The following is a 22,126-nucleotide window of genomic DNA, read 5'->3' on the forward strand; positions in this document are numbered from 1 at the left end:
TAAACTAACCAGTTGAGGACGGGCTGGGGAGGACTTGGATGGCTGGGATGGTTAAGAGGGGCTGGAGTGAGCTTTGATGGAGACCCCAGTAGATGGAATCTAAGCACGCTACCGGGCAGAGCTCTGGGTTTCTGGCCCAGAAATATCTAAGAAAAAGGACCGTTTAAACTAAATAATTAATTTATGGGGCATGTATGGTTGGGCAGACTGGATGGACCATTCGGGTCTTTGTCTGCCGTCATTTACTCTGTTACTATGGAGAGAGAGCTAGGTGTGTTTGTCAATCCCAAGCAAAAAAAAAAAAAAAAAATTCCATTGTCTCTGTGGAATGGTAAAAAGCCCAGTGAGGGCAGGTGAAAGAGAAAGGGAAGATGTTCAGAAAAGCGGATGCTGGATAGGGAGAGAAAATTCAAGGTTAGTTGAGAAGGTAAGAAAGGAAAGACTTCCCTAAACCATTTTACACAAATTGTGTTACTACCTCTGTGAGAGAGCGAGCCTTCAGGGGGCTAGATGCACTCGAGTCAGTCGGTAATACCGACTGGATCACTGTTGGCCGATCGTGGAACCTACCAAGTTTGCAGGGAGGTGCAAATCATTTGCATGCAAACCCGTGAGATCGACCGCTCAGTGAGCGACTGACACATACGCAGAGACCTTTTTCCATATTCTTCCTTATTAATTACTAACGCTTGGGAAATGTTTCTGACCTTACTCCGGAACGCTACAGACCTGCATATATCGCAAAACAATTCATACAGGTTGAGTTCAATCCAAGGAGAACGTCAACCTGTTTCAAAAATTAGCAAGGCTGTCCAGGGCTGAAATCATAGATCCTTAGAAAGGTTGGATAACACTTTTTTCAGGTTTTGGACTTGGCACAGACCACATGAATATGAAAAAAAAAATGCCAAGAAAGCAATATTTTTAGCTCCACCTGACATAATGGAAGTCATTCAGCCTTTATTGATTGACTTCTGTGATGCTTAGACCGAAGTATTCCTTCAAAGAAGAAATGAACAGAGCTTCTTGGAATATATGTTTTATTTTATGCATGAATATTTTTATTCCACCTTTTCTCAGCTATGGTATCCAGTTTGTTTGTATTCTTTCCAGTTTAGATGTTTACATTTCTACAAAAATTTAAGCTATGTATGTGCAGGGCCAGATTTAATAATATTGTGGTCCATAAACTGAAACATTTATGGAGGCCCCTCTTTGATGAAATAGGAAGCAAATTTTAGGTTTAATAGACACAAATATAAAACAACCAACAATTTCAAGTTGTTCAAACCCATTCAAAATTAATCTGGGTGCCTATACATTCAGGAGCACCTCAAGGGTTGTCCTTATCTGGACTGTTATTTCTGTTTCTGGTCTGTAAGCTACTAGCTACTCGTAATTTGGAAGTAAGCTATCGACATTACGCTAATAATTTACGGTTTGTTTGGTTGTTGTTTTTTTTTTTGTTCCTCGCAAAAGGACTATTTAAACTAAATAATTAATTTATGGATAATGTATGGTTGGGCAGACTGGATGGACCATTTGGGTCTGTTTTGTTTTTATTTTCACTTTCTTTTTAGTTTATGATATATATTTTTTAATCTCATTCATTGTTTTGCTACTTGTTTTGTTTTTATTTTATTATTTAAATTTCATTTAAATTTCCCCAGAATTCCATTGTTTCAACGGTTCTCCCTTCTGCATCTATTCCTATCTCCCCTCTTTTCAACTTTTCAAAGTCCTTTAGATCATTGTAGTCTTATTAGAATATTTTTTGGGGCTTTTTTCTTATTTTTCTCCTCTATCTCTAATTTTTATTTCTTTATTACTCTACTAATTGTCATTTTTCCAGGTACTTTAGTTAGATTGTGAGCCTTCGGGACAGTAAGGGAATTTCTAAGTACCTATCTTACTTATAATTTTAATGCACCCTAATGTATATTTTCTGTAAACCGCTTAGAACCTAACGGAATTAGCGGTATATAAGAAATAAATTACATTACATTTATCTGCCGTCATTTACTCTGTTACTATGGAAAGAGAGCAATCTCAAGCAAAAAAAAAAAAAATCCCCCGAGGTTGTGGGACCCTGAGGTTGAGGGACTGAAGTTAATAGAGCTGCATCTACGTATTGTCTGGGCATGAAATGGCTGCTAATCATTTAGCATTGAACGTGAAAAAGACCCAAATTCTATGGCTTACCCATGCTGGTCAATGTTCCTCTGAGTTTGAGGGGAGTGTCAGTACCAATTTTACAATCTTTTAAAAGCTTAGGTGTTTTTCTGAACTCTTCATTGTCTTTAAATTAGATTTGTTTTCTCATCTTAAAACATTATTATCACCTGACAATTTTCGGTTAGTCATGTAAATACAAATCGATTCGAATCGCAAATCACCACTGCATAAGGTGATCAAAATAGCTGAAAGTAGCAACAAATGTTCACCTCCTCAGCTTGCCCCATTTTAATGGCAGTGCAACTGCTTCCTTAAACTGATTTTATCAGAAATTTTCTGCACCATTTGGTCTGGCTCAGTCAGAGCTCTACTCTTGGGCATCCCGATGACATCATTCCTCTATATACAGGATAGCGTAGCTGGTTTTAAGAAAAGTTTGGACAATTTCCTGGAGAAAAAGTCCATAGTCTGTCATTGAGAAAGACATGGGGAAGACACTGCTTGCCCTGGATTGGTGGCATGGAATGTTGCTACTCTTTGGGTTTTGGCCAGGTACTAGTGACCTGGATTGGGCACTGTGAGAAAGGGCTACTGGGCTTGATGAACCATTGGTTTGACCCAGTATGACTATTCTTATGTTCTTAGGGCTGGTCCTACCAACTGTGAGGCACTGGAGTGACTGGTTTGGGGGGGCCTTGGCTGTCTGGTATGTCCCACTGTCTCTGAACACCCCGCCTGCCTTTAAACATGCATTTCTCTGTAGGTCTCGGGGCAGTGGCAGCAATCAACATAAGCCATCTGCTGCTGATCCCAGAGCCTCGGTTCTGCTGAATTCCACCCTTGCAGAAGCAGGAAGTTACATCAGAAGGGGGCAGGATGCAGCAGATGGTCTATGGCAGCAGTCTCAAGCACGCAGCCGCCCCAGGGACTATTTTGCGACCCGCGATCTGTCCTCGCCTAAAGCAGGGGTCCCCAATCTGCTTCCCTTTCCACTGCCCTCCCCCAAGCCACCGCAATCTGGGAACAAGCCAGCGCCCGAGGTCTTAGCTCTCCCTGCATATCTTCCCCAGCTCGGAGCCGACCAATTCTTGCCTCCCGACGTCAATTCTAATGTCAGGGAGGAAGTTCCGGGCCAGCCAATCGCTGCCTGGCTGGCCCGGAAGTTCCTCCCCAACGTTAGAATTGACGTCGGGTGGCGTGAATTGGTCGGCCTCGCGCTGGGGAATATAAGCAGGGAGAGTTAAGACCTCGGCGCTGGCCTGTTCCCCAATTGCGATGGTGGCGGCCTGTTCCCCAATGGTGGTGGCTTGGGGGAGGGCAGGGAGAAGTAAAGAAAGAAGGAGGGAAGGAGACAGATGCCAGACCTGGGGAAAGGAAGGAAGGAGGGAGGGAGAGAAAGGAAAGAAAGAGATGTCAGACCATGGAAATAGGGACAGAAGAAGGGAAGGGAAGACATGGAAATGTAGATTTTGAAAAGAAAGCAAAAAATTGAATATTAAGTTAATGCCAAAGATGGATGCAAGGCAGAAAGTGAAGACGGAGAGAAAACCAGTCAAAGGACAAGAAGACCCTGGAAACATAGTTAAATGCACAGAGAAATAAAGTCACCAGACAAAAAGATAAGGAAAATGATTTTATTTTCAATATAGTGATTGAAATGTGTCAGTTTTGAGAAAGGAAAGATATTAAACTTTAAATGTGAGGGCTGCAGAAAAAATAGGGTACTTGGAGGGCCGCAGAAAAATAGTTAACGACAATTTTGCATAAGATAAAACTCTTTATAGTTTATAAATCTTTCATTTAACTGTTAAAGGAAAGATTTATAAACTATAAAGAGTTTTACCTCATGCAAAGTTGTCATTTCTTTAATAAGACATTAACTATTTTTTTCTGTGGCCCTCCAAGTACCTACAAATCCAAATTGTGGCCCCACTAAGGGTTTGAGTTTGAGACCACTGGCCTATGGGAATTACTGCTGCTGCTCCGAGTCCTCTACAGAGAAACACGTTTTAAGGTGGGGGGAGGGGAGTTTGGTGATGGGGTCCGTGAGGCAACCCTTGCCTCCCCTGTTTAAAGCCAGCCCTGCCCTTACATATATTTTAACACTTGATTGTGGAATAAATAAAGGAAAAGTAATATCTATCTTCCTTAACCCTTTCAGGACCATAAGGATCGTAGGCCAATTTTTGTGGTTTTGACGACATTTTTATGGTAAAAAGGGCTTGCAGATGCCAAAAAATTGATTTTTTTTTGTGAAATATCATTATTTTTTTTTTTTAAAAATCAAACTTCTGGCTTATGGACAGTGTGGCAAGTGAATCTTCTCGTCAATCTGGCAACGACGCTAATGAATGAATGTCGGAACCAGTTTGTTTACATAAAGGCAGTATCATATGGAATCCGTACATATCAAATTTAGAACTGTAGACTATCCCAATCAAAATTTATAGGATTTTAAAGTTATGGGACAAATATGTCCCTTGGTCCTGAAAGGGTTAAGATTGAGGTTTATGATGTTTGTACTCTGTGAGGGTAATTTCATGAGAGGGTCCCTAGGTTAAGAGGCATGCAGATACCTACATAGATGCTATTTCATAAAGACACATAGGTGCCTATGTTTGACCCTGGGTGGTCAAACAGTCTTTAGTTACAGTCCTTTGCAAATCGGTGGATGCTACTGATCCCAGGCTTTTCTCCCTTCTAGTACCTTCTTATCTTTCCATTTATGCAAACTACATCAGCTTTCTTTTCCGCATCTTTTCTGTAATCTTAGGAGGAGAGTGTGTTGCAGTGGTTAGAGCTACAGCCTCAGCACCCTCAGGTTGTGGGTTCAAACCCTGCACTGCTCCTTGTGACCTTGCTCAAGTCACTTAATCCTTCACTGCCCCAGGTACATTAGATAGATTGTGAACCCACCAGGACAGATAGGGAAACTGCTTGACGTACCCGTATGTAAACTGCTTTGAGTGTGGTTGTATAACTACAAAAAGGCAGTATTCGTGTCCCAATCTCTTTCCCTGATGTCATAATGCCTCATTCCACCAATAAAAACCAACCTCATCAGTGATGTCACAATGGCTTCATTATTCTATACTTGGCTCACTTGTGATATTGTATTGGAGGGGAGTGTAGTGCAGTGATTAGAGCTACAGCCTCAGCACCCTGAAAGTTGTGGGTTCAAACCCCACACTGCTCCCTGTGACCCTGGACAAGTCACTTAATCCTCTACTGCCCCAGGTACATTAGATAGATAGTGAGCCCACTAGGACAGGTAGGGACACATGCCTTAAGTCGCTGTATGTAAACCATTTTGAATGTGGCTGGAGAACTACAAGAAGGCGGTATGCAAGTCCCAATCCCTTTCCCTTCTTCAATCCTGACTTTGCGCATTTTGTAACCTTTTCAATACTGTGCTATAAGCTAACATTGGTATTATTATACTCTTACATATCTTCTATTTTAAGCTCACCATTCTCTTATTTTGGACGTTGAATGCATTATCCTGCCAATATGTTTAAAAGCTAGCAAGCAAAGCTGCCATTGAAGGTTGCGTGTACCTGTTGATGTGCTTTGTCTGCGCGCCGGTTGGCTTCAAGAACTTGTCTCTCCAGCTGCTGCATCTAAGCAAAAACAGAAGGAAATTCCTCAGATTATTTTTCACATTCCTTTATTTCAAACAAATGCAATTTGTCTTTTATTAAAAGGCCTTGACAATTTTTTTTTAAACCTAGAACAGTGTCGCACTTTGCGCATATGACTCCGGGAGCAGATCATTATTTAACACCATCGTCCTCTATGGGACAAACTTGAACGAATAATAATAATGTCCCCTCCCCAAAAATGCTGTCTACTAGACCAACAAAAGATTTGGGGGGGTATGGGGGGGGGGGAGGACTGCCATTGTTTAGAATTGTTGGTGCATAATGATACGAGGGTCATTTCATAAATAATGCACACTATTTTGTTTTATTTACATGTTTTATTTTTTTTTCCAAGTATTTCTTTACAATCCTTCAATATAGTCTCCCTGCTTTGAAATGACCAAGTCACAACGTCCAGGAAGCTTCATTATTCCATCCATGACACCGTTTTTGTTCAGATGCCGAATGGCTCGGGTAATGGCGGAAGAAAGCTCTTCCAGAGATGCAAAACGATGCCCACGCATAGGATGTTTCAACTTTGGAAAAAGGTCACAGTCTGGTGGACTCATGTCTGGACTGTAGGGAGCATGAGGTAACACCTCCCAGCCGTATTTTGCATAGTTTTTCAATAATGACATTCCCTATGTGCAGGCGAGCATTGTCGTGAAAAATGAGTGGCCCAGCCATGAGCAACTGAGGTCGGGTTTTGTGCTTTTTTTCTGCACATTTTTTACAAAAAAATCACGATCATACACTGCTGTGACACTTTTTCCACATGGAACTTTGTCTGTGATGAAAGCATCAGCCACAAGTTTCACACATCGTTCATCGGTTGTTGATTTCGTCCTACCTGATCTTGCATCATCATCTATGCTCACACGACCACTCCGAAAACGAGTTGCCCACCGAGAAACTGTACTATGGTCCACTTTTAACTCACCACAAACTTCACGTAATGCACTGTGGATATATGTTGGCTTTTTGCCACACAGAGTTTCAGTCTTAATGTACGACCTCTGATCGTCAACAGACACAGTACCCGAGACACCTGCAGCCTCCATTTCCTGCACTTGTCACAGCCACACTATGTACACTACAGAGCTCCTAAGCAAACATCCTACTGCTTCAAGCACTGAAGTGAAAGTGAAACAAGGTTTACTGCAATTGCATCATCCACTTCCCAATGTTGCCAACAAGTGCATTATTTATGAAATGACCCTCGAGTAAACGTCACTGCATGACATTGGCTTTTTATTAACAGAACATTCACTGAATATGCCAAACAGCCCCAACACCATAGAGCAGGGGTGCCCAAATGGTCGATCGCGAAGGCAATGCGAGTCAATCGCATTGCCTTCGCGTTCTACTTGCTTCCTGACTCAGAAGCGCCGAGCCGACCAACTTTCCCCACCTGACGTCAATTCTGACGTCGGAGAGGAAGTTCCGGGCCAGCCAATCGCTGCCTGGCTGGCCCGGAACTTCCTCTCTGACTTCAGAAATGACGTCGGGGAGAGGAAATCTGGGAGAGCTTGGGGCGGCGGTGGTTTGGAGGCCTGTTCCCCAATGGTGGTGGTATTGGCTTGGGAGCAGGCAGGGAGACAAAAAAAAGGGGGAGCAGGGAGACAGAAAGAAAGGGGGCATGAAGAGAGAAAGACAGAAAGAAAGAAAGGGGGGACAGGAAGACAGAAAGAAAGGGGGCATGGAGAAAGACAGACAAAGGGGGGCAGGGAGACAGAAAGAAAGAAAGAAAGAAAGGGGAGGGGGCAGGGAGAGAGGAAGAAAAAGTTGGCGGAGGGAATGAGGTCTGGAAGCATACAGCAGGCTGAAAGAAGGGAAGAAATATTGGATGCACAGTCAGAAGAATAAAGTGCAATTAGAGACTCATGAAATCACCAGAAAACAAAGGTAGGAAAAATGATTTTATTTTCAATTTAGTGATCAAAATGTGTCCATTTTGAGAATTTATATCTGCTGCCTATATTTTGCACTATGGCCCCCTTTTACCAAACCGCAATAGCGTTTTTTAGCGCAGGGAGCCTATGAGCATCGAGAGCAGCGCAGGACATTCAGTGCAGCTCCCTGTGCTAAAAACCACTATCGCGGTTTAGTAAAAAGGGAGGGGATATATTTGTCTATTTTTGTATAGCTATTCCTGAGGTGACATTGCATAAAGTCATCTGCCTTGACCTCTTTGAAAACCTGCAGAATATAAATAATTAACATTTTCTCTGCGTACAGTGTACTTTGTGTTTTTTAAAATTTTATTGTTGGTAGATCATTTTGACTTGGTCATTTTAAAAGTATCTCGCAAGCCCAAAGTGTGGGCACCCCTGCCATAGAGAAAAGTGAACAAACCAAATTACTTCAGATCACTAAATTGAAAATTAATGCTAACAGAATACCTGGTCCCAGTCACACAAACTAGAAATTAAAAAAATATGTAAATGAAAATTAAACTGAAAGCTCAAGAAGCCAGCCTTGCATGTAGTACAACACCAGAGAAAGAGAAAAGATGCATTTTTTTCCTGTGCTGTACAAAGATATCAGATATCAGGGATGGTATTGAAAAGGGGGGTGGGGGTGAATTGCCCTTGACACTCTGGACAAAGAGGGCCCCAAGCCTGCCTAAAAATGAAGAAGTGGGCTTTAGGGTCCCCCTCCTGTTCCCAAATTTCTGCCCTGGACCCCAGCCATGTCTAACACCAAGTACATTCCCCAAAACTGATATAGTCTAATCACTAAGAAAAATAAAAAAAATTCTCTCTCTGTAGTTTGGTCATTTTGCTTTGATCATATTGGTCTCAGTCAACTGTTTCTGCTTTTTTCTGTATTCTCTTAACACTTGTCTCCTGTCCAATAACATTTCTTCTTTCTCTATATGCAGGGCGATCAGCTACATCCTTCTCATTTCCTTCTGTCAAAGGATGTAATTATAAGAAACAACACCAACGTCTTTTAGCGTATCAAGCTGCTCTCCGTCACCCCCTCCCACTGCGTGTGCACCTCTTCCCTTCCCCCGTACTTTTAAAATTTGGTGCGAGCAGCCACAAACTTGCTGCTAAGCGTCGGCTTCGGACCGCACCTACGGAGTGACGTCAGACAGCGCCGAAGCTGATGTGGGCAGCAGGTTCGTGGATGCTTGTGCCGAATATAAAAAGGTACAGGGAAGAGGGAGGGAGAGGGGCACCACCGCCCCGGGCGCAGTTCACCCCCACTACACCACTGCATAGGATGAAGGTGAAAGGGGTGTGGCAGAGTCCAATCCAGACTCACCCGGAGCGCTGCCCACATGCACTCAAAACAGCATAAACAACCACTGCAAATACGTGCAACAGCCAGAAAGCTTTTATTTTTCTAGAAACCCGAGTCTGTTTCCTCACAGACAATTGCTTAATTTTCAAAGCCTTAAGCCACTTCCACAATTATTCTCCTTATGGGCTTGGCTTACCCTGTTTCAGTAGAGACCAGATACTCCTGGAGAATCTTGCACACGTCCCAAATCTTTCCAAGGCTCCCTCAGCCTACAGCTAGGAAAGGGGAAGTTTCTCTCTCCCCCCGGGACTTCTTCCTTCCTCAGAGATTTTTCCCTCTCGTGGGGATCTCCTTGAATGATTCTCCTGTGTGGCAGATAAACACCTCCCTGCCGAGTCCCGCCCCCTGACTCAGCAGTGTTACCTTGTTAGGGTAGCTCAGCACTGAGCTGTAAAGCCCAGTGTGGTCTGGGACATGCAGTCCACTCAGTCTTGGGCTGGCAGCCCCTGCTGTATGGAGGTGGAAAGGTAGCATTAGCAGAAGATAACCCTTTACTCTTCCACAAAGGGGTAGACAGGAGTAATCTACAGAAATGCTACTTTATGGAAAGGGTGATGGCCTCCTGGATAAGGTAGTTGAGACTATCAGAATTCATGAAAGTATAGGACAGGCACAGAGAAACTCTAAAGGAGAGGAAGGGATAGCAGATGGTATGGATAAGAAGACTGGATAGTCCATTTGACTTTTATCTGCTGTCATTTTCTCTTTCTTTGCATAAAATTAATTAGAAATGTTTTTTTCCCCTAAAAGTTGAAAACAAATAAAACACTGTAGCCTCCAGTATTTATTTCTTGAATGATATGTAACATTCCAAAATCATTTAAGAATGATGGAAGTAACCCAATTACCCAATAGGGAAATTAATATGAAAATATAATAATAATTAAAAAAAAAAAAAACAACCAAATTTTAGCCTACAATATTTGGAACCCAGGAGGAAATAAAAAGCAAGAAAGGAAAAAAAAATCATGAAAAGTGCTTTGAGAATTCTTTAGTAGCTGGTTAAAGGTTTTCATGGAATTAACTAACAGTCACTGAAAGCTCTCTCTACCAATTGTTTGAGCTCAAAGAGAAGAAGATTCTGACCATGAAGTGAGACACAATATCTACAAGGAAATTTTAGCCAAAATGTTACCCCAGGGCGAGGATCCTGCACTTGGTCTGGGGTCCCTAGAAAGGTCAAGAAATATACACATTAATGATCCCCCAAACATCTGAGACTTATGTCAGAAGTAAAGTTTTAGTACGGTATTGCAGTCGGACTCAAGGTAGCCAAGAGAGTGGTTCTAGAAATTAATAACTCTAAAGATATCTCCAAGAACTGCCAAATTCAAAAGTTCTCCTTGCCCAAATTCCTCGACTGTCTATGGGCTTTGGTCCACTCCAGATAGAAGGCCAAGGCTCTCTTACAGTTCAACGTGCGCAGTGCAGTGGAGGGGTCTTAGGAAGAAGATTGCTTGTAGAACAATTGACTGGTTCAGGTAGAATTCCTATACTTTCTTAAGAAGGAACTCAGGATGTGCACACAGAAGTACTCGGTTGTAGAAAAACCTTACATAAGGTGGATGAACTTGTAGAGCCTGGAGTTTACCAACTCTGTGTGCTGAAGTAACAGTCACCATAAACAAGATCTTCCAGGTCACAAACTTCAGATGGCAGGTGTCAAGTGGCTCCAAAGGAGCTTTCATCAGCTGGGTTAGAACAACACTGAGATGGTGACACTGTAGAGGGCTTGATAGAGGTTAAATTCATGATCGTGACAGTGAACAGCTAAAGGCTGAGCAGAGATGTGCTTACCCTCTACATGGTGATAAGCTCCAGTTGCACAGAGGCGAACCCTTACAGAGTTAGAAACATAGAAAGATGACGGCAGATAAGGGCTACAGCCCATCAAGTCTGCCCACACTATTGACCCACCCTTTTAAGTTGCTCTTTAATTCCGACTCTGACAATTTTTTTGCAGGACAGGAAAAGTACCTAGGACGTTGCACTCACACCAGACAGCAAACCTCCATCACTTAAAATCATATGATATCTTAGTGAAATCTTTCCTGGAAGCCAGTAGGACATATGAGACACCCTCATGTGGGTGGAGATATCAACTTCCAACCTCTCAACATCCAAGCAGTAGTTGCAAGGGACTGTAGGTTGGAATACAGAAAGGATCCTTCATCTCCATGGAGCCCTGTAGGTTAGTGCCAGAAGCAAGAGGAATCAAATCTTGCCTCGACCAATATGGGAAAACGAGGACTATAGTTCCTTGGTCCTGCTTGAGTTTAAGGAGCGTTTGTGCAATGGGGAGGGGTGTGTGTTGGAGAATATGTATAAAGAAGTCTCTTTTCCCAATCAAGGAGAAAGGTGTGTGAGGCTAGTCTGTCATGTTATCGCAGTATGGAGCAGTCATAAAAATGTGGCATACTGAGTTGAAATCGGAGCTCAAGAGATATTATAGAAACAGCGGTCTCGAACTCAAACCCAGGGCCGCAGAAAAAATAGTTAATGTCTTATTAAAGCAATGACAACTTTGCAAGAGGTAAGTACCTACATAAGGTATTAACTATTTTTTCTGCGGCCCTCCAAGTACCTACAAATCCAAACTGTGGATTATCTGAAATTATCAGAAGCAATTAAGGAAAGATTTATAAACTATAACCGTTATAATTTATAAATCTTTCCTTAATTGCTTTTGATAATTTCAGCAATACACAGCTGAAAGCAGTGCAATATGCAGAAAGTGAAAAACTATCAGAGTATCAACTGCAAGAGACAAGATTTTGGACCAACTCTAGCACCGGACACACGCACAAGCTGTATTGCCTCCAAGGTTACCTTACGTTCTGGAACTTTGCCTGCCTCACTGCTGTAACCTCACGTAAGTGCTTTCCTGCGTCTGTACGCGATTGTCCTCTCCACTCCACTTCACAATTGTGTACAGACGCAGGAAAGCGCTTGCGTGAGGTTACAGCAGTGAGGCGGGCAACACTCTGTTAAAACAGCAGTCAGGAATGCCCAACTCCGGATGGAAGAGAATATAGCTAGTGTTCTTTTAAGGGGAGGGTTCTTTTGAGTGGGCAGACGTGTTGGGCCGACGGCCCTTTTCTGCCATCATAGTCTATGTTTCTAACATTCCAGAACATAAGGTAACCATTGGAGGCTTGTGTGAGGTTACAGCAGTGAGGCAGGCAACGTTCCAGACTGCCACCGCAGGACACTTAAGGCACATGTTTTCCATAAAGAATCATTCTTTATAATACCGAGGGCCTCAAAATAGTACCTGGTGGGCCGCATGCGGCCCAAGGGCCTTGAGTTTTGAGACCACTGTTGTAGAGTACTGTATGTACTTGAGGTAAAGCCACTGATATTGAACTCAAGAAAGACCTCACTGATCTGGGCTTGAGTGCAGTAGAGGTTGAGCAACTAATGGATGAACAGGTAGAATTTCTGACCCAGCTATAAAATGTACCAGATAAACTAGAGGATGACAGTGAGGTGTTAGCAGATAAATTAGAAGATCTGGAAAATCATACTCGGTGCAACAAAATTCAGCTGTGAGGCGGGTCAGAAAAGAGTGAATATGTGAACTATCTTGGCATTGTCTGATTCTGTGAAGGAAGTTACAACACCTTCTAGTGGGTGGGAGGATGCTTAATAGCTAGATTCAGGGCCCATGGCTGAAGGATTCTGGAAAGAGCGCTAGAGCATGAACTCTGTGCCAAAACTATCTGACTAGTACAATGGGGGAAGGGATATAAAACAAAGAGAAAGTTCCTCGGAAGCTGCAAATCGAGGTTCATTGTGCCAGTTCCCAGTCTTGGTTCCAACTGAGCTGACAGTCCAAAAACAGTGGGTGGAAGTTGCCGAGTCAAAAAAAACCCAGCATAACTTGGGCGAGTAAAAATAATACCGGTAGTTTTAAGCTAGACTGACAAAAAGATCTTGATAATCCTAAAAAAACTGTATCTCTAAATATTCATCAGCATTATAAAATGATAAAACTACTTTGTTGGTTTTTTTCTTTTAACTAATTTCACTGCACTGTAATTAAAGTCATATGAGGAATGCATGGGAAAGATAGAAACCAGGCCTTAGAGTTCCAGTATAAAACCATCTGGGACAAGTGCCAAAGCTAATGCTATACTGTATACCAAAACCAGAATTAAGGCAGGGGTCATTAAATGTAAATGCAAGATATTTAAGGTTAAAACGTAGCAGACATTAGCCAAACCATTAACTCACACTCTAAGTATTTGCACCACATTTGCCCTGAAGGTGCAAATGTTCAGAGTTACAAATACCAGTCAACTTTCCTTGTGCATAGGGTTACCAAATGGCTCCAGAAAAAAAGAGGATGGAATGAGTTATCCGGGTTTTACTTCCATTGATGTCTCAATCTGTCCTCTTTTTTTCTGGAGCAATATGGCAACCTTACTTGTGCAATTAATCATAATTTCCTGTTTAGAAAGTCATCATGCAATAAACAAAACGTCTTTAAAAGCCAGTGCCAAAACTGAAGACAAGCTAAGCATGGACTTTGTAGTCAGCTAGTTTTTGGTTTTTTTTAAGGATACAAAATACATAAGAACATAAGAATTGCTGCTGCTGGGTCAGACCAGTGGTCCATCCTGCCCAGCAGTCCGCTCACACGGCGACCCCCAGGTCAAAGACCAGTGCTCTAAATGAGTCCAGCCTCACCTGCGTATGTCCCAGTTTAGCAGGAACTTGTCCAACTTAGTCTTGAAACCCTGGAGGGTGTTTTCCCCTACAACAGACTCCGGAAGAGCGTTCCAATTTCCCACCACTTTCTGGGTGAAGAAGAACTTCCTTACGTTTGTACGGACTCTATCCCCTTTTAACTTTAGAGAGTGCCCTCTCGTTCTCTCTACCTTGGAGAGGGTGAACAACCTGTCTTTATCTACTAAGTCTATTCCCTTCATTATCTTGAATGTTTTGGTCATGTCCCCTCTGTCTCCTCTTTTCAAGGGAGAAGAGGCCCAGTTTCTCTAATCTCTCAGTGTACGGCAATTCTTCCAGCCCCTTAACCATTTTAGTCGCTCTTCTCTGGACCCTTTTGAGTAGTACCGTGTCCTTCTTCATGTATAGCGACCAGTGCTGGACGCAGTACTCCAGGTGAGGGAGCACCATGGCCCGGTACAGTGGCATGATAACCTTCTCCGATCTATTTGCGATCCCCTTCTTTATCATTCCTAGCATTCTGTTTGCCCTTTTTGCCGCCACAGTGCATTGTGCAGACGGCTTCATCGACTTGTCAATCAGAACTCCCAAGTCTCTTTCCTGGGAGGTCTCTCCAAGAACCGCCCTGGACATCCTGTATTCATGCATGAGAGTTTTGTTACCGATATGCATCACTTTGCACTTATCCATGTTGAACCTCATTTGCCATGTTGATGCCCATTTCTCGAGCTTGAATAAATCGATCAAGTGTGTGCATGTTTGAAGTAAAACACACACATGCATCATTTATGCATCCTTGCCTAATTTGTATTATCCTTGTGGGTTGCTCCCCGGATTGAGTTTTGAAAGTGAGGGAGGATGTTTAAGATTGTCTATATTGTTATAACACCAAAAAGGAAGCCCAAGGAGACCTCAACGACGAGACAATCAAGGCACAACAAAGGAGTCGTAAGGATGAGATGTCAACAATTCAGCCACAGCTGTAAAGTTCAAAGTTCACTTTATTGATAGTAGCACTGTGAAGACTCGACAGAGACAGTATTTCGGCATCTATGCTTTTGTCAAAAAGAATTTAGAAGTGAGCAGGAAAATATCTGGTGTCCAAAGCGAAGCTGAGGGTCACTTGTGTATTATAATCGCATTCAGAAGAATTTGTCAAATAAGTAGGTCTTCAGCATTTTTCTAAAGGAAAGATAGGAGTTGGAGTTTGTTATCAGGTCAGAAAAAGTTTTATCCCATGATCCAGCTTGAAAAGATAAAATTCTATGGAAACATTTATGTTATGTTATGCTTGTGGGCAGATGAAAGAGCTAAGGGAAGAACTCTGTACTGTAGAGACATAATAACATGCCTTGTTAGATCAGATCAATGGTCCATCAAGCCCAGTAGCCCGTTCTCACAGTGGCCAATCCAGGTCACTAGTATCTGGCCAAAACCCAAGGAGTAGCAATACTCCATGCTACCGATCCAGGGCAAGCAGTGACTTCCCCCATGCCTGTCTCAATAACAGACTATGGACTTTCCCTCCAGGAACTTGTCCAAACCTTTCTTAAAACCAGCTATGCGATCCACTCTTACCGACTTGTCTCCTTTGTGACCCTGTACAGAGCTGCATATGTCTGGTAGCACTCTAGAAATAACAGTAGTAGTAATAAGTGTGCAGAATGAAATGGACATATTTTCTGCAAATAGGATAATTAGGATGTCATGCAGGCATCTTTCAGCTCCAGCAAGTGTAGCCAGTCTCCCAAAAGCAAGTAGGGGGTGATGAGAATAAAGTGTTAATTTTCAACACTTCTTTGATGTCCCTAACATCTAATCTAGGAGACAGATCTCTCTTTTTGGGAATCAGGAAGTACCTGGAATAGAAGCCCCGATTCCATTCTTGAATTTCAACAGGCTGTTACATTTGATTGCAGGAATACAACTTCTTGAAGCAGATGGATATGGGCTTGAGATACCTGAGAGCCATCTGTGAAAGTGGCAATCTGTACGCTGGGGGAAGCCACTGCTTGCCCTTTATCAGTAGCATGGAATGTTGTTACTCCTTGGGTTTTAGCCAGGTACTAGGAACCTGGATTGGCCACCATGAGAACAGGCTAATGGGCTTGATGGTCCATTGGTCTGACCCAATATGACTGTTCTTATGCTCCTATGTGTGCCAAGTATAGGACAATGAAGCCACTGTGACATCATTGATGAGTTTGGCACTGAGGAATTAGGCATTATGAAATCACAGCTCTGGAATCTTGCTCTCATTGGGGCTCCGGAATTTTGCTATTCTTTGAGATGCTGGAATGTTGCTACTCCTTGGGTTTTGGCCAGGTACTAGGGACCTGGATTGGCCACTGTGAGAACGGGCTACTGGGCTTGATGGACCATTGGTCTGACCCAGTAAGGCTATTCTTATGTCTGTTGTGATCATCAGTTAATCAGGGATCTCAAAGTCCCTCCTTGAGGGCCGCAATCCAGTCGGGTTTTCAGGATTTCCCCCAATGAATATGCATTGAAAGCAGTGCATGCACATAGATCTCATGCATATTCATTGGGGAAATCCTGAAAACCTGACTGGACTGCGGCCCTCAAGGAGGGACTTTGAGATCCCTGATTAACTGCTATTGATTTAGATATCAGTCAGAGAACATTTTGTTTAGCAGAAGTATAAAATGACACAATACAAGAAACAGTAAAGCCTTGAATGATGTTTATTGGTTTAGGTGATGATGAAATAAAAACATAGAAAATCATGGTACTGTACTTAGTTCCAAAAGTTGGCCTGAATGGATTTGAATGACTGCATGAAAAGGCCTCACAAGGGCAGGCAGAAAATTCTATACAACAAATCCACACAGAGCAGCTAGTGTACAGCTGTATACTCCATAAGGCCTACAGTTGCAATAACTAGCAATTATTCCACTGTATTCTCAAATTTGAGACAGAAAAATATTTTCACCAGCTCAGAGCTTCTCTATACCTTCTTGGAATCCGCTCTATTGCACCAACTCAGCAAAGAGCATTCTTGGCTTTATCTCAATTAATGTGGGCAGAACCAATTTTAGTTTCCTCCCCTACCATATTGTTCGTTCCTACTCTTTCCCTAACCTGTAACCGCCAATTCCCTCCTGTCAAGTTTCAAGTTTATTATATTATTTGATTAAACGCTTTTCAGGATACAAAGCGTTTTACAAAGAAATAAAATTGGATTTCTAAAATCACAAATACATTGTAATTAAAATTAACTACTTTAAAATTAAAAAAAAAAAAAAAAAAAAAACTGGGGGTAAACAATCCACATGAAACAATAGGAAAGAGGGAAGAAAGAAAAAAATACAATTTAAAAAAAAAAAAAAAATTCATGTTCTGAGAATTAAGTTCTACTGAAAACAAAAGCTAACCTGAAGCATGTGGAGACGGGCAAAATGACATTCTGTTGTGCAGGAGTTACATTATGAAACTCTCTTGTGGGTCAAATATGAAAATGCCGTGAAAAGGGTAGTTTTAGAAAATTATTCAAGATGCAATTATTTGTAGATGCCTTTTTACAGTTTATTTAACATTGGATAAAAATGCTTACATGTAACGCTAACATGTAATTTCTTTTCCCTTACTTTTCCACTCGATTTATAAACTTATGTAAACCTTTTCCTACCCTTTCTCATTTTTAAGTTCTTGTAAACCGTGCCGAGCTCTACTTCCGTGGAGATGATGCGGTATATAAACTTAAGATTTAGTTTAGTTTTAGTTTAGCTTATGAAAACCATCTAAGCGCTGTACAATTTAAAATAAGAGTACAAAAATTCACAAAAGTGTACAATAATACAAATGAGAATCATCATTACATACACAAATACTTACGTAAAATTCAATGGATAATGACTAACAGGCACATAAGGTAAGGAGGGCAGAACTATAAAATTGTAAAAAAAAGTTTACATGAAAGGGAAGAACGAAAGGAAGGGGACAAGCCTGTATGAGAATAAATTTTTTTGAAAAATGGCAGAAAATCTAAGGGTCATTCATAAATAATGCACACTATTTTTTTAAATTTACATGGTTTTATTTTTTTTTTTCCAAGTATTTCTTTACAATCCTTCAATATAGTCTCACTGCTTTGCAATGACTGAGTCCCAACATCCGGGAAGCTTCATTATTCCATCCAAAACACCGTTTTGGTTCAGTTGACGAATGGCTCAGGTAATGGTGGAAGAAAGCTCTTCCAGAGATGCAAAACGATCTCCATGCATAGGTTGTTTCAGCTTTGGAAAAAGGTCAGGCATTCTTCTTGCTATTGATGAAACGTGGGTCAGAGACTTTGAGCCGGAGCTGAAATCACAGTCCAACAAGTGGAGAGCTCCATCTTCCTCACGACCCAAAAAATTTTGATGAGCTCAATCAAAAGTCAAACAAATGATGATTTTTGCTTATGATCATGAAGGCATCATCATCACAAAGTTCCATGTGGAAGAAGTGTCACAGCAGTGTATTATCATGATTTTTTTTCCAAAAATGTGCAGAAAAATGCACAAAACCCAACCTCAGTTGCTCTTGGCTGGGCCACTCATTCTTCACAACAAAACTCGCCCGCACATAGGGAATGTCATCATTGAAAAATTACACGAATACGGCTGGGAGGTGTTACCTCATGCTCCCTACAGTCCAGACATGAATCCACCAGACTTTGACTTTTTTCCAAAGTTGAAACAACCTATGCATGGACATCATTTTGCATCTCTGGAAGAGCTTTCTTCCGCCGTTACCTGAACCATTCGGCAACTGAACAAAAACGGTGTTTTGGATGGAATAAAGAAGCTTCCCGGACGCTGGGTCTCGGTCATTGCAAAGCAGGGAAACTATACTGAAGGATTGTAAAGAAATACTTGAACAAAAACAAAACAAAACATGTAAATTAAAAAAAAATAGAACGCATTATTTATGAAATGACCCTCATATAATGAAAACCTAAGGAAAGTAGGTGTTGTTGATGAATCATTCATGACCCTTTGTATAAGCCTTTGGTGTTACCGTATTTTCTAGATATGTTCTTTGAGGATTATTTGCTTGTTTGTCTAATTATGTTATTTTTACAATTTTATGTATATAAATTACGTAAATTGTTTAGTTTTAAACGGTATAGAAATTTAAAAATAAAATAAATGCAAAATTTAAAAATAAAATAAATGCAAAGAAGGCAAATAGAATGTTGGGCATGATAAAGAAAGGAATCTTGAGTAGATCGGAGAAAGTTATAATGCCGCTTTATAGGGCAATGGTCAGACCACACTTGGAATACTGCGTCCAACATTGGTCTCCCTACCTAAAGAAGGATATAAAACTGCTGGAGAGGGTGCAGAGACGAGCAACAAAACTGGTGAAGGGTATGGAGAGACTGGAAAGCACAGTTACTTACCGTAACAGGTGTTATCCAGGGACAGCAGGCAGATATTCTTGACTGATGGGTGACGGCACCGACGGAGCCCCGGTACGGACAATTTTAGAGTGATTGCACTCTAAGAACTTTAGAAAGTTCTAGCTAGGCCGCACCGCGCGTGCGCGAGTGCCTTCCCGCCCGACAGAGGCGCGCGGTCCCCAGTTAGGATAAGCCAGCTAAGAAGCCAACCCGGGGAGGTGGGAGGGACGCAAGAATATCTGCCTGCTGTCCCTGGATAACACCTGTTACGGTAAGTAACTGTGCTTTATCCCAGGACAAGCAGGCAGCATATTCTTGACTGATGGGTGACCTCCAAGCTAACAAAAAAGAGGGATGGAGGGAAGGTTGGCCATTATGAAAATAAATTTTGTAAAACAGATTGGCCGAAGTGTCCATCCCGTCTGGAGAATGCATCCAGACAATAATGAGATGTAAAAGTATGAACTGAGGACCAAGTAGCAGCCTTGCAGATTTCCTCAATAGGAGTGGAACGGAGGAAAGCTACAGACGCTGCCATAGCTCTAATTTTGTGGCCCGTGACAGAACCTTCCAGTGTCAGGCCGGACTGAGCATAACAAAAAGAAACGCAAGCAGCAAGCCAATTGGATAGAGTGCGTTTAAATACAGGATGACCCAACTTGTTAGGATCAAATGACAAAAACAGTTGAGGAGATGATCTGTGAGGTTTGGTGCGATCAAGATAGTAAGCCAGAGCACGTTTACAATCCAAGGTATGCAAAGCCTGTTCACCTGGATTAGAATGAGGTTTTGGGAAAAAAACAGGTAGAACGATGGATTGGTTAAGATGAAATTCAGACACAACCTTAGGAAGGAACTTGGGATGTGTGCGGAGGACGACCTTATCATGGTGAAAAACAGTGAAAGGTGGATCCGCCACCAGTGCATGGAGCTCACTGACCCTCCTGGCAGAAGTGAGAGCTATTAGAAAGACCACTTTCCAAGTAAGAAATTTAAAATGCGTTGAGGCCAACGGCTTGAAAGGAGGCTTCATCAACGCAGAAAGAACCACATTAAGATCCCATACCACAGGAGGGGCTTTAAGAGGTGGTTTCACATTGAAAAGGCCCTTCATGAACCTTGAAACTAAGGGATGAGCTGAGAGGGGTTTTCCATGAATCGGCTCATGAAAAGCTGCAATGGCACTAAGGTGGACCCTTATCGAAGAAGATTTAAGACCAGAGTCAGATAAGGACAATAAATAGTCCAACACCAGTCCCACTGCTGTAGATATGGGATTATGGTGATGTAACAGGCACCAGGAAGAAAACCGAGACCACTTTTGTTGGTAACATTGAAGAGTAGACGGTTTCCTGGAGGCATCAATAATAGAACGGACAGGCTGAGAAAGGAGAGCATGAGCTGGAGTCAGCCCGAGAGATACCAAGCTGTCAGGTGCAGAGACTGTAAGTTGGGATGAAGCAGTGTTTGCTGATGCTGTGTAAGCAGTGAAGGAAACAGAGGAAGAGGTATGGGTTCCCTGGAACTGAGTTGAAGTAGAAGGGAAAACCAATGCTGTCTGGGCCACCGTGGAGCGATGAGAATCATGGTGGCTTGTTCCCTCTTGAGCTTGAATAAGGTGCGCAGCATGAGCGGAAGAGGAGGAAATGCATAAAGGAAGAGATTGGTCCAATCTAGGAGAAATGCATCGGGTTCCAGACGGTGAGGAGAGTAAAGTCTGGAGCAAAACAGGGGCAGTTGATGGTTGTGGGGAGCTGCAAAAAGATCCACTTGAGGAGTGCCCCATTGAGAGAAAATGAACTGGAGAGTCGAGGGGTCGAGAGTCCATTCGTGAGGTTGAAGGATTCTGCTGAGATTGTCTGCTAAGCAATTCTGTTCCCCCTGGATGTAGACTGCCTTCAGGAATAGGTGACGAGCAGTCGCCCAGGACCAAATCCTTTGAGCTTCCTGACATAAGGGACGGGATCCCGTCCCTCCCTGTTTGTTGATGTAGTACATTGCAACTTGGTTGTCTGTGCAAATGAGAAGAACTTGAGGAAAAAGGAGATGTTGGAAAGCTTTGAGGGCGTAAAACATCGCTCTGAGTTCCAGAAAATTGATGTGGTGTTTCTTTTCCTGGGTGGTCCAAAATCCCTGAGTTTGGAACTCGTTCAAGTGAGCTCCCCATGCATAGGGGGAGGAATCTGTGGTGATGACCAGTTGATGAGGAGGTAGATGGAACAGTAGACCTCTGGATAGATTTGATGATTTCAACCACCAAAGAAGCGACTGTCGAAGAGACGAGGTCACAGATATGTGTCGTGAACAAGGATCCATCGCTTGTGACCACTGAGTTGCTAGGGTCCATTGAGGAGTACGCAGGTGGAGACGTGCGAAGGGAGTGACATGTACTGTGGAGGCCATGTGTCCCAAGAGCACCATCATGTGATTCGCAGAGATGGAAGGTTGCTGGAACACCTGCTGACAGAGATGAAGGATGGTGTGAAGGCGGTTTGGAGGAAGAAAAGCCCTCATCTGAACAGTATCCAGAATGGCTCCAATGAATTGAAGTCGCTGAGTTGGAATGAGGTGCGACTTGGGTAGATTGATCTCGAACCCTAACAGTCGAAGGAAGTAAATGGTCTGATCGGTGGCTTTGTGAACGGACTGAGGAGAAGGAGCCTTGATGAGCCAGTCGTCCAGGTAAGGGAAGACTTGAAAGTTGTGGGAGCGGAGATAAGCTGCGACCACAATCAGACATTTGGTGAATACCCTGGGCGAGGAGGCTAGGCCGAAGGGTAGCACCTTGTATTGGTAATGATGTTGATTGACAAGAAAGCGAAGATATTGTCTGGACATCAGATGAATTGGAATGTGAGTATACGCCTCCTTGAGATCGAGGGAACATAGCCAGTCTTCC

The 22,126-nt window shown here is 42.5% G+C and overlaps 1 protein-coding gene across 6 annotated transcripts in view; it reads right to left on the reverse strand.

Annotated features, from left to right (window-relative positions):
* Positions 1 to 22,126, reverse strand: part of PLEKHH2 (pleckstrin homology, MyTH4 and FERM domain containing H2) — a 217,748-nt gene that overhangs the window by 164,764 nt on the left and 30,858 nt on the right. For all 6 annotated transcript variants that reach the window (XM_033939575.1, XM_033939574.1, XM_033939576.1 and 3 more), the window contains exon 3: positions 5,733 to 5,795. In XM_033939575.1, coding sequence (XP_033795466.1) covers positions 5,733 to 5,795 — 63 coding nt within the window. The remainder of the gene's footprint in view (positions 1 to 5,732; positions 5,796 to 22,126) is intronic.

This window comes from Geotrypetes seraphini, chromosome 3, assembly GCF_902459505.1.
Source record: "Geotrypetes seraphini chromosome 3, aGeoSer1.1, whole genome shotgun sequence".
In the NCBI taxonomy this organism is placed as follows: Eukaryota; Metazoa; Chordata; class Amphibia; order Gymnophiona; family Dermophiidae; genus Geotrypetes; species Geotrypetes seraphini.